The 16,729-nt window shown below is 48.9% G+C and overlaps 1 protein-coding gene across 4 annotated transcripts in view; it reads left to right on the forward strand.

Annotated features, from left to right (window-relative positions):
* The window catches only part of vezt (vezatin, adherens junctions transmembrane protein), a 187,500-nt gene that overhangs the window by 91,192 nt on the left and 79,579 nt on the right, over positions 1-16,729 (forward strand). For 3 of the 4 annotated variants that reach the window (XM_072471890.1, XM_072471887.1, XM_072471891.1), the window contains exon 3: positions 13,020-13,103. The exons of the other annotated variant lie outside the window; for it this stretch is intronic. In XM_072471890.1, coding sequence (XP_072327991.1) covers positions 13,020-13,103 — 84 coding nt within the window. The remainder of the gene's footprint in view (positions 1-13,019; positions 13,104-16,729) is intronic. 4 annotated transcript variants of the gene reach the window in all.

A 16,729-nucleotide genomic window follows, 5' to 3' on the forward strand; every position in this document is an offset into this window, starting at 1 on the left:
GATATCCGCAATTCCACCAACCTTTGTGTCGTCTGCAGACTTACTAATCAGACCAGTTACATTTTCCTCCAAATCATTCATATAGACTACAAACAGCAAAGGTCCCAGCACTGATCCCTGCGGAACACCACTCGTCACAGCCCTCCAATCAGAAAAGCACCCTTTCATTGCTACTTTCTGCCTTCTATGACCTAGCCAGTTCTGTATCCATCTTGCCAGCTCACCTCTGATCCCGTGTGACTTGTGCAGTTAAGAACCCAGGGTCGGGCGGCACGGTGGCACATAGGTTAGCACTGCTGCCTACGACTCTGAGGTCCCAGGTTCGATCCCGGCCTCGGGTCACTGCCCGTGTAGATTTTGCACATTCTCCCCGTGTCTGCCTGGGTTTCACTCCCACAACACAAAGATGTGCAGATTAGGTGGATTGGCCATGCTAAATTTCCACTTCATTGGGGGAAAAAATTATTGGGTACTCTTAAAAAATAAACCTTGGTCAACAAATGAGGTACGACCCAATATGAAGCTAATGGAAAGACACGGGGGAGATATTAAAAGCAAAAAAAGCAAGAAATGAAGAATACAAAAATTTACAAGGGATATCTAAGTCTAAGTAAAAGATTTTATCAATAAATTGGAGAAAGAGAGTGGCAAGCATGGGGACAACAGTGGACAATGAGTAAATGACAGACTTGTTAAATTAATACTTTTTGCAATGGGGAAGAGCACAAAACACCATTGGTACCAGAGAATCAACAATAAGTCAAGGGTAGGGAGAACTGAGTGGATGTAATGTGTGTAAAAATGAAGCAACTAATGGGACCTAGAATAGACAAATCCCTAGAACCTGATGGTTCCCATCACAAGAGTATTAAAATAAATATGATAAGGCAATGCTGGCATTGGACTGGGGTGAGCACAATAAGAAGTCTTATACCCGGTTAAAGTCCAACAGGTTTGTTTCAGCACCAGCTTTCGGAGCACTGCTCCTTCCTCAGGTGAATGAAGAGGTATGTTCCAGAAACATATATATAGACAAAAGTCAAAGATGCAAGACTATGCTTTGAATGCGAGCATTTGCAGGTAATTAAGTCTTTACAGATCCAGAGACAGGGGTAATCCCTGGTTGAAGAGGTGTGAATTGTCTCAAGCCAGGACAGTTGGTAGGATTTCACAAGCCCAGGCCAGACGGTGGGGGATGAATGTAATGCGACACGAATCCAAGATCCCGGTTGAGGCCGTACTCATATGTGCGGAACTTGGCTGTAAGTTTCTGCTCGGCGATTTTGCGTTGTCGCGCATCCTGAAGGCTGCCTTGGAGGACGCTTACCAGGAGCTCAGATGCTGAATGCCCTTGACTGCTGAAGTGTTCCCCGACTGGAAGGGAACATTCCTGCCTGGCGATTGTCATGCGATGTCCGTTCATCTGTTGTCGGAGGATCTGCATGGTCTTGCCAATATACCACGCTTCAGGACATCCTTTCCTGCAACGTATGAGGCAGACAATGTTGGCCGAGTTGCACGAGTATGTACCATATACCTGGTGGGTCGTGTTCTCACGTGTAATGGTGGTATCCATGCCGATGATCTGGCACGTTTTGCAAAGATTGCCATGGCTGGGTTGTGTGGTGTCGTGGTCGCTGTTCTGAAGGCTGGGTAGTTTGCTGCAAACAATGGTTTGTTTGAGGTTGCGCGGTTTTTTGAAGGCAAGTAGGGGGGGGGGGCACCGACCTCCTCAGAAGACAAACACTGGACACAACCGACAGAGTACACTTCGTCGTCCAATACTTCCCTGGAGCGGAGAAACTATGACATCTTCTTCGCAGCCTTCAACGCGTCATCGATGAAGATGAACATCTTGCCACGGTCGTCCCCACACCCCCACTACTTGCCTTCAAACAACCGCGCAACCTCAAACAAACCATTGTTTGCAGCAAACAACCCAGCCTTCAGAACAGCGACCATGACACCACACAACCCTGCCATGGCAATCTCTGCAGGACGTGCCAGATCATCGACATAGAACATAGAACATTACAGTGCAGTACAGGCCCTTCGGCCCTCGATGTTGTGCCGACCTGTGAAACCACTCTAAAGCCCATCTACACTATTCCCTTATTATCCATATGTCTATCCAATGACCATTTGAATGTCCTTAGTGTTGGCGAGTCCACTACTGTTGCAGGCAGGGCATTCCATGCCCTTACTACTCTCTGAGTAAAGAACCTACCTCTGACATCTGTCTTATATCTATCTCCCCTCAATTTAAAGCTATGTCCCCTCGTGCTAGACATCACCATCCGAGGAAGAAGGCTCTCACTGTCCACCTTATCCAATCCTCTGATCATCTTGTATGCCTCAATTAAGTCACCTCTTAACCTTCTTCTCTCTAACAAAAACAGCCTCAAGTCCCTCAGCCTTTCCTCATAACATCTTCCCTCCATACCAGGCAACATTCTGGTAAAATCTCCTCTGCACCCTTTCCAATGCTTCCACATCCTTCCTATAATGCGACGACCAGAATTGCACACACTACTCCAAATGCGGCCGCACCAGAGTTTTGTACAGCTGCAACATGACCTCATGGCTCCGAAACTCAATCCCTCTACCAATAAAAGCTAACACACCGTACACCTTCTTAACAACCCTCTCAACCTGGGTGGCAACTTTCAGGGATCTATGTACATGGACACCGAGATCTCTCTGCTCATCCACACTGCCAAGAATCTTACCATTAGCCCAGTACTCTGTCTTCCTGTTGTTCCTTCCAAAATGAACCACCTTACACTTTTCTGCATTAAACTCCATTTGCCACCTTTCAGCCCAGCGCTGCAACTTATCTATGTCCCTCTGTAACTTGTAACATCCGTCCGCACTGTCCACAACTCCACCAACTTTAGTGTCATCTGCAAATTTACTCACACATCCTTCTACGCCCTCCTCCAAGTCATTTATAAAAATGACAAACAGCAGTGGCCCCAAAACAGATCCTTGTGGTACACCACTAGTAACTGGACTCCAGTCTGAACATTTCCCATCAACCACCACCCTTTGTCTTCTTCCAGCTAGCCAATTTCTGATCCAAACTGCTAAATCACCCTGAATCCCATGCCTCCGTATTTTCTGCAGTAGCCTACCGTGGGGAACCTTATCAAACGCTTTACTGAAATCCATATACACCACATCAACTGCTTTATCCTCATCCACCTTTTTGGTCTCCTTCTCAAAGAACTCAATAAGGTTTGTCAGGCACGACCTACCCTTCACAAAACCGTGTTGACTATCTCTAATCAAATTATTCCTTTCCAGATGATTATACATCCTATCTCTTATAAACCTTTCCAAGATTTTGCCCACAACAGAAGTAAAGCTCACTGGTCTATAGTTACCGGGGTTGTCTCTACTCCCCTTCTTGAACAAGGCGACAACATTTGCTATCCTCCAGTCTTCTGGCACTATTCCTGTAGACAAAGTTGACTTAAAGATCAAAGCCGAAGGCTCAGCAATCTCCTCCCTAGCTTCCCAGAGAATCCTTGGATAAATCCCATCCGGCCCAGGGGACTTATCTATTTTCACACTTTCCAGAATTGCTAACACCTCCTCCTTATGAACCTTCCATGGGTACCACCATTACACGTGAGAACACCACCCACCAGGTACGCAGTACATACTCGTGCGACTCGGCCAACGTTGTCTATCTCATACGTTGCAGGAAAGGATGTCCTGAAACGTGGTACATTGACGAGACCATGCAGATCCTCCGACAACGGATGAACGGACATCGCGCGACAATCGCCAGGCAGGAATGTTCCCTTCCAGTCGGGGAACACTTCAGCAGTCAAGGGCATTCAGCCTCTGATCTCCGGGTAAGCGTTCTCCAAGGCGGCCTTAAGGACACGCGACAACGCAAAATCGCCGAGCAGAAACTTATAGCCAAGTTCCGCACACATGAGTACGGCCTCAACCGGGACCTTGGATTTATGTCGCATTACATTCATCCCCCAACATCTGGCCTGGGCTTGAGAAATCCTACCAACTGTCCTGGTTTGGGACAATTCACCTCTTCAACCTGGGGTTACCCCTATCTCTGGATCTGTAAAGACTTATTTACCTGCAAATGCTCGCATTCAATGCATTGTCTTGCATCTTTGACTTTATATATATATATATATATATATATGTTTCTGGAACATATCTCTTCATTCACCCTGAGGAAGGAGCAGTTCTCCGAAAGCTAGTGTCTGAAACAAATCTGTTGGACTTTAACCTGATGTTGTAAGACTTCTTGATTAAAATAAATAGGTGAGGATATTTAATTTATGTTTGTTGTAATCTTCCAAAGACCTTTAGATTTGGAAATTGTATGTTTGGATTAAAAAATAGGAAAAATAACTTCATTATTTAAGAAATAAGAGATTGAAAAACCAGGTAATTAAGAGTAACTGAAAACCTGGATTAGAATGAGCTGAATCAACATGGCCGGGATTGATTTCTGATGGGTTGGTCATTTTTAAATTGTTTTTATTAAAGCTTTTTTCAACCAGAATTTTTACGTAACAGAAAAATAAACGAAAAATATTTAACAAAACTAGGTGGCTGTTATCATTATACAAAACGCAAATATACATTAAATAGACAATTCCCCCCACTTGAGTTGAGCCCCCCCCCCCCCCCCCTCCCAGTTGCTGCTGTTGCTGACATTTTACCGCTCCCCTAGAAAGTCAAGGAAAGGTTGCCACCGCCTGGAGAACCCCAACAAGGACCCTCTCAAGGCAAACTTTATTCGCTCCAGGCTGAGAAACCCAGCCATATCACAAACCCAGGTCTCCACACTCGGGGGTTTCGAGTCCCTCCACATTAACAAGATCTGTCTCCGGGCTACCAGGGAGGCAAAGGCCAGTACCTCGGCCTCTTTCGCTTCCTGCACTCCCAGATCCTCCGACACCCCAAATATCGCTATTGTTGGACTCGACTTCACCCGCGTGTCCAAAATCCTGGACATAGCCCTCGCAAAGCCCTGCCAGAATTCTTTAAGCGCCCGGTATGCCCAAAACATATGGACATGGTTCGCCGGACTCCCTGCACATCTTGCGCACCTGTCCTCCACCTCAAAGAACTTGCTCATTCTCACCGTCGTCATGTGTGCCCGATGCACCACCTTAACCTGAATTAAACTGAGCCTGGCACATGATGCGGACGAATTCACACTGCCCAGGGCATCAGCCCACAGGCCCTCATCTAGCTCCTCGCCCAGCTCCTCCTCCCACTTGCCCTTCAGCTCCTCCACTGAGGCTTCCTCCGCCTCCTGCAGCTCCTGATATATGTCTGACATCTTCCCCTCTCCTACCCAGATGCCAGACACTACCCTGTCCTGTATCCTTCCAGGCGGTAGCAGCGGAAATGTCCCCACCAGTTTTTTGATAAAGTCCCGGACCTGGAGGTATCTGAAAGCATTTCCCGGGGGCAGGCTGACCTTCTCCTCCAGCTCCTTCAAGCTAGGGAAAGTCCCCTCTATAAACAGGTCTCCCATCCTTCCAATACCTGCCCTATACCCGCCTTGAAACCCCCCCCCCGTCTATCTTGCCCGGAGCAAATCTATGGTTGTTCCGTATCGGGGTCCAAACTGAGGCCGTCTCCTCCTTCCTGCCCCCCCCCGCCCCCCACCGGCTACGCTCCAAGAACAGTCTTTTGACTTGCAGGGTCTTGTTTGCCCACACAAATCCCATGATAATCCTGTTCACCCGCTTGAAGAAGGATTTGGGGATGAAAATGGGGAGGCACTGAAAAACGAACAGGAATCTGGGAAGAACCGTCATCTTCACAGTCTGCACTCTTCCTGCCAGGGAAAGCGGGAGCATGTCCCACCTTTTAAAGTCTCCCTCCATCTGCTCTACAAGCCGAGATAAATTGAGCCTGTGTAGGGCATCCCAGTTCCTAGCCACCTGTATACCTAAATAACAAAAGCTCCTCTCCACCATCTTGAGCGGGAGCTCCCCCAGTCTCTCCTCCTGACCCCTAGCGTGGATTACAAACAGCTCACTTTTCCTCGTGTTCAACTTGTACCCTGAGAAGCTCCCAAAGTCCCCCAGGACCCGCATGACGTCCCCCATCCCCTCTAGCGGGTCCGAAATATACAATAGCAGGTCATCCGCATAGAGGGAAACCCGGTGCTCCTTCCCCCCCCCCCCCCTCCCGGACCAGCCCCCTCCAGTTCCTCGAAGTCCTCAGCGCTATGGCCAACGGCTCAATTGCCAGGGCAAATAGTAACTAGGATTGGGGGCACCACTGCCTCGTCCCTCGGTGCAGCCTGAAATACTCCAACCTCAACCAGTTCGTGGACACACTCGCTACGGGGGCTTGATACAGTAGCTTGAGCCACCCTATGAATCCCTCCCCGAATCCAAACCTACTTAACACTTCCCACAGGTGCTCCACCCTGTCAAAGGCCTTCTCCGCATCCATGGCAGCCACTACTTCTGCACCCCCTCCCTCCGAGGGCATTAGAATAATATTCAGGAGCCTCCTCACATTTGTGTTCAGTTGCCTGCCCTTGACGAAACCCGTCTGGTCCTCCTCGATCACTCCCGGGACGCAGTCCTCTATTCTGGTGGCCAGAAGTTTTGCCAGCAATTTGGCATCTATATTCAGGAGCGATATCGGTCTGTAGGACCCACATTGAAATGGATCCTTCTCCCTCTTCAAAATGAGCGAGATCAATGCCTGCGACATCGTCGGGGGGAGGGTTCCTCTCTCCTTTGCCTCGTTAAAGGTTCTTAGCAGGAGCGGGCTCAGTAGCTCCGAGAACTTCTTATAAAATTCTACAGGGAAGCCGTCCGGACCCTGGGCCTTGCCCGACTGCATACTTGCCAGTCCCTGAACTATCTCCTCCAACTCCATCGGGGCCCCCAGTCCCACCATCCGATCCTCGTCCACCCTTGGGAACCTCAATCGATCCATAAATTGCTTCATCCCTTCCCCACCCCTCGGGGTTTCTGACTCGTACAGCTTCCCATAAAACTCCTTGAAGACTTCATTAATCCTCTCTGGGCTCACCACCTCCCTCACTCCCCCAATGTCCTTGGCTGCCTCTCTCCTGCGAAGTTGGTGCGCCAGCATCCTATTTGCTTTCTCCCCATACTCGTAGACTGCCCCTTTCACCTTCCTCAGCTGTGCCTCCGCCTTCCCTGTGGTCAGCAAATCGAACTCCGCCTGTAATCTCCGGCGCTCCTTTAGCAGCCCCTCCTCGAGGGCCTCCGTGTACTTCCTGTCTACCCTAAGCATCTCTCCCACCAGCCTCTCCCTCTCCGCCCTCTCCCTCTTCTCTCTGTGGGACCTAATAGAGATTAACTCCCCTCTGATGACCGCCTTCATAGCCTCCCAAACAGCTGCTGCTGTTACCTCCCCTGTGTCATTCGTTATCACATCGTTCTGAATGCTCCTCCTTATCCGCCCACACACCTCTTCATCCGCCAGCAGCCCCACATCCAGTCTCCAGAGAGGGTGCTGCCCCCGCTCCGCCCCCAGTCGCAGGTCCACCCAGTGCGGGGCATGGTCCGAGACCGCAATGGCCGAATACTCAACCCCCTCCACCCTTGGGATTAACGCCCTGCTCAACACAAAAAAGTCAATCTGCGAGTAGACTTTATGGACGTGGGAGAAAAAAAGAGAACTCCTCGCCCTTGGCCGCGCGAATCTCCACGGGTCCACGCCCCCCATCTGATCCATGAACTCCCACCAGTCTCTTTCTCGACCTGGACTTAGACCGGTCTAGCGCGGATCCAAGCCCGTATTAAAGTCCGTCCCCCCCCATAATCAAGTTACTTGACTCCAAGTCCGAGATTTTACCCAACATGCGCCTCATGAATTCCACATCACCCCAGTTCGGAACATACACGTTCACCTACACCACCCCGGCCCCCTGTAGCTTGCCACTCACCATTATGTACCTGCCCCCCTTATCTGCCACAATGCTCTCTGCCTCAAATGCCACCCGTTTACTAACCAGAATTGCCACCCCTCTGGTCTTTGAGTCTAGCCCCGAGTAAAACACCTGGCCCACCCATCCCCTCCTTAACCTCGTTTGGTCAGCGTGTTTTAAGTGCCTTCAACCCCTTTAAATGCAAGAACACGTGGGACCTCTTAACCAGCCCGTTCAGGCCCCTCACATTCCACGTGATCAGCCTAGACGGGGGGGGGTTGACCCCCCCCACATCGCCGACTAGCCATCTCCCTTTCTTGGCCAGCCACGTGACCGCGCCCCACGCTCGCTCCAGCCCTCCCACCAGAGGCCCCCCAACCCGATTCTCCATCTATCCCCAACAGTTGGCTCCCCTTCAGTCAGCAGAGCAGCACCCCTTTCCCCAACCCCCCAATCCCAACCCCCCATGCCAAGCACCCGCTTAGCACTGATTTCCCCCTCCATTGCGCTTCCGTAAGTCAGCTGACCCATGCTGACCCCGGCAGCTCCCGCCTCTATCTCCAAACTTACTTTTGTCTCCTCCTTCGGGCCCCCAACCCCTCTCTCCCCCACAGGCTAAGAGGGTAAGTGCCATCCGGATCCTTCCCGTGCATCGGACAACACAACCCAGGCGTTACCCCACCCCCTGAAACAAAAAAACAGAAAGAGGAAAGCAAACAAACATAAATTCTACTAACAATCTTACACCAGGCCAACACCCGGTTGCACATCTCCGCCAGCGCGTTTCACCCACGTGCAGCTGCCCCTTAGTTCAAGTCCAGCTTTTCGTGCTTAATGAATGTCCACACCTCATCCGGCGTATCAAAATAATGGTGCCTGACCTGGTATGTTACCCAAAGTCTCGCCGGATGTAGGAGCATGAACTTCGCCCCTTTGCTGTGAAGGACCGCCTTGGCCCGGTTGAAACCCGCACGCCTCCTCGCCAGTTCAGCTCCCAAGTCCTTGTATATGCGAATCTCGCCGTTCTCCCACTTACTGCTCCGCTCCTTCTTTGCCCAACGCAGGACACGCTCCCTGTCTGTAAAGCGGTGGAACCTTATCACCATCGCCCTCGGTGGTTCATTCGCCCTCTGCTTCCTCGCCAGTTCCAAGGGCCGCGGGAAGGCCCCCGCGCCCATCAGCGTCCCCAGCATTGTAGTCACATACGTGCTCGCGTCCGCCCCCTCCGCACCTTCAGGGAGGCCCAGGATCCGCAGGTTGTGACTTCAAGACCTATATTCGAGGTCATCCAGCCTCTCCTGCCATCTCTTGTGTAGGGCCTCGTGCACCTCCACCCTGATCGCCAGGCCCAGGATCTCGTCCTCATTCTCAGATACGTTCCTCTCCACCTCTTTGATCGTCTTCTCCTGTAGCTTCTGAACCTCCATCATCTTTTCCATGGAGGCCTTCTTAGGGGCCAGCATCTCCGTCTTCAGCTCTGCGAAGCAGCTCCTCAGAAAGTCTTGCTGCTCTCTTGACCACTGGGCCCACTCTTCTTGGTCCGCACCGGCCGCCATTTTGTCCTCCCGGACCCACTCCGCTCTCTTCTCCACAATCACTCGTTTAACGGCCCCGCTCCTGGCTCCCTCCATACAGCAGTGGGGGGAACCTCTCCAGCGTCCTTTCCCACGCCGGTGTTCACCTTCCAAGTGCCGTTGCCGGCCCGTTTAAAGGCCCGAAACCCCGATCCCGGCGGGAGCTGCCGTGTATGCGACCTATTCGGACATGGCCGCTACCGGAAGTCCCAGGTTGGTCATTTCTGATTGATATGGTTGACTATTTTGAGGAGGTCACTAATACGGTGGATAAAGGAGTGTCTGCAAGAACGTCCAGAAGTGATTTGATAATGTTCCGCACAGGAGATTAATAGCAAAAAAAAACTGAATTGTAGGTAACCTTGTGACTGCTAATTGGTTGGGAGGTAGAAGAGGAAAGCTGGGATTAAGGAAGAATGAGTTGTACCTTCACACCAAGGTATATACAAAATCATGTTGGAGCAAAAAATTATGAAGCAGCAAACACTGAGTAGATAAAGCCATGGCTGATGGAGTTCAATGTGAGTTCATTTGGATCATGGGCCGACAAATCACAACATTTTCTTACGGGTGAGAGGCTAGAAGCTAAGTAGCAGCAAAATAACTCGGATGTCCATGGACTCCAGTGTCTGTAAATCAGTGCATAAGTTTTTAAAAAAAGACATAGAATGTCAGTCTCCATGCCAAGGGGGCCTGGAGAGAAAGTTATGTTTCCGTTGTACAACGCCTTTGGCAGATCTAATCAGGCATACCGTGTTAGGAGTACGGTATATGCATAGCTAACCTCTAGGAAGATACATTGGTTATGAAGGGGATGCAGCAGAGAGGTTCACAAGAATCATGTTGGGCTTAAATAGTTAAATTCTGAAAATCGTTGATAATCTTGGCTTGCATTGTTTCATTGAGTTTGGAAAGTGGACAGCTGATCTAATGGGGGTGTTGGATTTCAGAAGGCAGTTGCAGAGGAACTATTTCCTCTGGTGTGAGAATCCAGAATAATGGACACAATTCTAAAATTACAGCTAGGCCATTTAAGTGTGAAATTAGGAAGCACTTTTCCACATAAAAGGGGTGGTGGAAATATGGTGTGGATGGATAATAATCTTTATTAGTGTCACAAGTAGGCTTACATTAACACCGCAATGAAGTTACTGTGAAAATCCCCTAGTTGCCACACTACAGCTCCTGTTCAGGTAAACTTCATCTGCAGCATGTCTTTCGAGATGCTTGGTCAGTTGGAATCTTCCAGACTGTGATCAATAAAATTTTGTGAGGTGTGATTATCAAGGGAGCGGGGCGCAAATAGAATTCGGGTGAAATAGCAGCAGAAATAGGTCATTCAAGCCTGCTCCACCATTTTTTACGATCATGGCTGATCTGATTGTGTCAAGTTCCATATTCCCATCTACCCCCAATAGCTTTTGATTCCCTTGCCAGCCTTTGATTCCCTTGCCGAAAAAGAATCTACCTACCTGCACCTTAAAAATATTCAGTGCCCCCCCCCCCCCCCCCCCCCGCCCCCCTCCACCACCTCCATCACCTTCTGAGGCAGGGTATTCTAAAGTCACACAACCCTCTGAGAAAAAAAAAATGTTTCTTCATGTCTGTCCTAACAGAGTGATCCCTAATTTTAAAAACAGTGCCCCCTGGGATTCACCCATAAGAGGAAACATCCTTTCCACCTTCTGATGGCCATTCAGGATCTTTTGTACGTCAATCAACTTGCTCATTCTTCTAAACTCCAGTGGAAGCAAGCCAAGTCTGCCTCACGTTTCTCATAAGTCAACTTACTCATTCCAGGTATCTATCTAAGAAACCTTCTCTGGACCACCTCTAACACTTTTGCATCCTTCCTTAAATAAGGAGACCAGAACTGCACACACTATTCGAGATGTGGTCTTACTGATGTCCTGTTTTACAGAGAGATAAAATGCAGATCAACCATAATCCAATTGAACAGCAGTACAGGTTTGGTGAGTGAATGGCCCATTCCTATTTCATTATTCTAAATCCAATTTGTCTATGAAAAGGGAAACCTTTCCTAATTATCTGAATCCAAGGCTCACAAACCAAGTGCTGAACTCTATCTGGGGAGAAAGAAGACAAAGGAAGCCATAATTATGATGAATATCACAATCTAAGTGCTAAGCTACGAGAGTTTAAATAGCTTTTATAATCTTTTTATAATAGGTTCAATGGATTTGTCACACTATTTTCACGGGGCCTTCGACTGTATCTATTCCATTTCATGTAATTCTGCTTGTAATCCTTCTCCATATGCTTGGGTTCCCCTTGTTTCTCCTCACCTTCCACCTCAGCAGCTTCCGTATTTAATGTATCATCTTCCGCAATTCCCGCCAGCTCCAGCGTGATGCCACTACCAAATATCGCTTCTACTGACCTCCCCCTTCAGCATTCCAAAGGGATCATTCCCTCCACCATATCCTGGTCTGTTCCTGAATTATCCTCTTTTCATACAGCACCTTTCCATGCACAGGTAGGAAATGCAACACCTTTTATCTCCTCTCTTATTGCCCAAAGCCCCAAACAAATTACTTGACCTTTTTTCAATTTAGGTTAGAGTATTTACTGCTCATTGTGTGACCTCTTCTAAAAGAGTTGTATACCCTGGAGTTTAGATGTTAAGGATGATTTAGTTGAAGTATCCAAAGTAGTGCAGATAGGGGTATATTCTTTTTACCCAAAATAGTGAACAGAGGGCAGCAAGGTGGCGCAGTGGGTTAGCCCTGTGGCCTCACGGCACCGAGGTCCCAAGTTCGATCCTGGCTCTGGGTCACTGTCCGTGTGGAGTTTGCACATTCTCCCCGTGTTTCCGTGGGTTTCGCTCCCACAACCCAAAGATGTGTAAGTAGCTGGATTGGCCACGCTAAATTGCCCCTTAATTGGAAAAAATGAATTGGGCACTCTAAATTTATTTTAAAAAATAATAGGGAACAGATAGGGTAGATTGAGGTATATTCTTTTAGTCGGGTGTGTGTGAAACTTCAGGGCATCGTCGAAAGGTTCGAGCCAGACCTTTGGGGAGTGAAATTAGGAAACATTTCTTCATGTAAAGGGTGGTAGAAGCTGGAGCTCTTCTCCAACTAACAATTAATAATAGATAATTTTAAATTTAAAAGCAGAAGTTGGTGAGCTTATGTTAGCCAAAGGTGGTTATGAAACCTCCCATTAGATCAGCTGGAATGGCAGATGGGGTTGCCAACAGCCCCTTCCACTATATTGTGCCTCACACTGGCACCAAGACCCAGGTGGTGTCCCAATGATTATTCTACAGGATTGACCAAGTTTGGACAAATTGCTAGTATATGAAAAATGCTAGAATGACAAAGACCAAGTTTCATTTAAAATCCTGCCTTGTGAGACCCACAGAGGAGAGCTTAATGAACCAAAATTGTTTACCATCATGAATACATACCATGTAAGTATTTTGATTGGCATTTCTTGGCTGATTTGTAGGCTCTCTGACTGGAAAACAACAGTTTATTTAGTCTTTTTTCTTCATAATGCAGAGAAGCGTTTTACTGAAGAGTGTTGATGTCCTTCAGAAATGGAATCCATTCACTGGAACCCAAAGAGTAGATTTGGAATCACTGGTAAGTTTTTGCGCAGCCACCTTGCAACGTTTTTATCCTGCAATAAATAACCACGTCTATTTTGTCAGAAAATTGCCCTTGCCAATATATTTAAGAAATGTTTAAATTTACAACTTCAGAAACGACACGGTGGCACAGTGGTTGGCGCTGCTGCCTCACAGCACGAGGGACCTGGATTCAATTCCGACCTTGCGTGTCTATCTGTGTAGAATTTGCACGTTCTCTCCATGTCCGTGTCTGCATGGGTTTCCTCTGGGTGCTCCGGTTTCCTCCCACAGTCCAATGATGTGCTGGTTGGGTGGGGATAGGGTGGGACTGTGGGTCTAGGTAAGGTGCTCTTTCAGAGGGTTGGTGCAGACTTTATGGGCCAAACGGCCCCCTTCTGCAATGTGGCAATTCTATGGGATAAGGGTTTAAATGAGCCTGCTAGCTTTCTTTTTTTTTTTTAAATGATTTTTATTAAAGGTTTTCATAAAATATCAATAACAAAATGAGAAAGAAAAAAGAACCCAACAGGGTTAAGTACAAAACACAATCTAAAAAAGCAGCCCCCCCCCCCCACCCTGTACCTAAATAATAAATTAACATTTAACACCCCAACTTAAGACACCAGGTGTATACATCCCCTCAGACCCTTTCAGTGTAAATAACATAAACAAAAATAAAGTAAGCCCTCCCGCCCTGAGCTGCTGCTGCCATTGACCAATGTCTATCGTTCTGCCAGAAAGTCTAAGAACGGTTGCCACCGCCTAAAGAACCCTTGTACCGACCCTCTCAAGGCGAATTTCACCCTCTCCAATTTAATGAACCCTGCCATAACGCTGATCCAGGATTCCACGCTTGGGGGCCTCACATCTTTCCACTGAAGGAGAATCCTTCGCCGGGCTACCAGGGACGCAAAGGCCAGAATTCCGGCCTCTTTCGCCTCCTGTACTCCCGGCTCCTCTGCCACCCCAAATATTGCGAGCCCCCAGCCCGGTTTGACCCTGGATCCTACCACCCTCGACACCGTCCTCGCTACGCCTTTCCAAAATTCCTCCAGTGCTGGGCATGCCCAGAACATATGGGTGTGATTTGCTGGGCTCCCTGAGCACCTAACACACCTGTCCTCACCCCCAAAGAACCGGCTCATCCTTGTCCCGGTCATGTGTGCCCTGTGCAGCACCTTAAACTGTATGAGGCTGAGCCTCGCGCAGGAAGAGGAAGAGTTCACCCTCCCTAGGGCATCTGCCCACATCCCCTCCTTGATCTCCTCTCCCAACTCCTCATCCCACTTACCTTTCAACTCCACCACCGAGGCCTCCTCCTCCTCCTGCATCACCTGGTAAGTTTCCAAGATCTTCCCCACTCCCACCCACCCCCCCCCCCCCCCCCCACCCCGAGAGCACCCTGTCCTGTACTGTGTGTGGCAGTAGCCGTGGGAATTCCGCCACCTGCCGTCTGGCAAACACCCTTACCTGTAAGTACCTGAAGGTGTTCCCCGGGGGGACCCATACTTCTCCTCCAGCTCACCCAAGCTCACGAACTTCCCGTCCACAAACAGGTCCCCCAACCTTCGTGTCCCTGCCCTGTGCCACCCCGAAAACCCTCCACTTGTTCTTCCTGGGGCGAACTCGTGGTTCCCCCATAATGGGGTCCACGCCGAGGCCCTAACTTCCCCCCCTATGCCGCCTCCACTGCCCCCAAATTTTGAGGGCCGCCACCACCACCGGGCTCGTGGTATACCTCCTTGGAGGGAGCGGCAGCGGCGCCGTTGCCAACGCCCCCAGACTCGTACCCACACAGGACGCCGTCTCCAGCCTCTTCCATGCAGCCCCCTCCCCCTCCATCACCCACTTGCGCACCATTGTCGCATTGGCAGCCCAGTAGTACCCACAGAGGTTGGGCAGCGCCCGCCCCCCCCTATCTCTACTCCGCTCCAGGAACACCCTTCTCACCCTCGGAATCCCTCGCGCCCACACAAACCCCATTATACTCCTGTTAACCCGCCAGAAAAAAGCCTTCGGGATAAACACGGGGAGGCACTGGAACAGGAACAAAAACCTTGGGAGCACCGTCATTTTGATTGACTGCACCCTACCCGCCAGGGACAGCGGCAATGCGTCCCACCTCTTGAACTCCTCCTCCATTTGCTCCACCAGCCTTGTAAAGTTAAACCTATGCAGGGCCCCCCCAGCTCCTGGCCACCTGGACCCCCAAATATCTGAAGCTCCTCTCCGCCCTTTTTAGTGGGAGCTCGCCAATCCCCCTCTCCTGGTCCCCTAGCTGAACTACGAACAGCGCCTGCTAGCTTTCTGACACAAACAAAGCAGTTTAATGAATTTTCCCTGGCCTAATCGCACAAAAGTGTTTCTCAGTGGACCATTGAAAAGATTGGAGAAGCAATGTTTGAAATACATATTCTTGCATGGGATTAGCCCGTTGCTGGCAAAGCCATCCTAGGTGCCTTTGAACTGACTGCCTTGCTTGACCATGTCAGCGACAGAGGGACGGTGGCATAGTGGTAATGACACTGGATGAATGACCAAGAGCCCCAGGCTAATGCTCTGGCAACACAGGTTTGAATCCCACCATGGAAGCTGTTGGCATTTGAATTTGATTAATAAATCAAGAATACAAATCTAGTCTCAATAAACTATCATCGATCGTTGTAAAAATCCATCTGGTTTATAATACCCTTCAAGGAAAGAAATCTGTCATCCTTACATGGTCTGGCCTGCATGGAACTCCAGACCCACAGCACTGTCAGATGTAGGCCAGAGTGGCAGATTTCCTTCCCTAAAGGGTATTGGTAAACCAGATCAATTTTTAGAACAATCAATGATGGCTTTGTGGTCACCATTACTGAGACCAGGATTATATTCCAGATTTGTATTTCAGTTGTGATATAGTAGCTAATTCCCGTACCAGCCTCCCCGAACGGGTGCCAGAATATGGCGACTAGGGGCTTTTCACAGTAACTTCATTGAAGCCTACTTGTGACAATAAGCGATTTTCATTTCATTTTCATTTCATTCATTTGTACCTCGAGGGACGTGTTTCGTAATATCCCTGACCATGTTTGATGTCATGCATACCCATGTTTTGTGATTTTTCTATGCCTAAAACGGAGAGGCTTGATCCAATTGATTTAATTGTTTACAAACGGCCTTTTGTTGTAAGCTGTACAGGATTTTCACTCCAAACAGCTAACTTTAGAACATTTGTACAGGACTTGTTGCATGTCTTGAGGGTGTGAATTGCGATCTGAATTAATACTTTTCATTTTCTATAACTGATCTCTCTGCACACTCACAACATATTGGCAAGAAAACAAATATTATTTTATGTTGATCCCTTCGTTTCTCCCTCCCCCACCACATATATTTGATTAGTCTGTTCTCTGAAGGACTGTTCTACTTGTTCCATTGCAAAGCACAAATGAAATGTCATCCCTTCGGGGGTGAAGGCAGCTGGAGCTTTTGCTGAGCTGGCTCCACAGTAAAATACAGTGCTGTGTTCAGAAGTCACTCCAGGACAATAGAGTGCACTTAAATGTGAGACGAAGACATCTGTTTTATCGGAATAGCCAGCTGGGAGCAGACTTGGCTTTACAATTTCCAAATGTATACAGCCATTGGTTTATC

This window comes from Scyliorhinus torazame, chromosome 13 (genome assembly GCF_047496885.1).
Source record: "Scyliorhinus torazame isolate Kashiwa2021f chromosome 13, sScyTor2.1, whole genome shotgun sequence".
Lineage (NCBI taxonomy): Eukaryota > Metazoa > Chordata > Chondrichthyes > Carcharhiniformes > Scyliorhinidae > Scyliorhinus > Scyliorhinus torazame.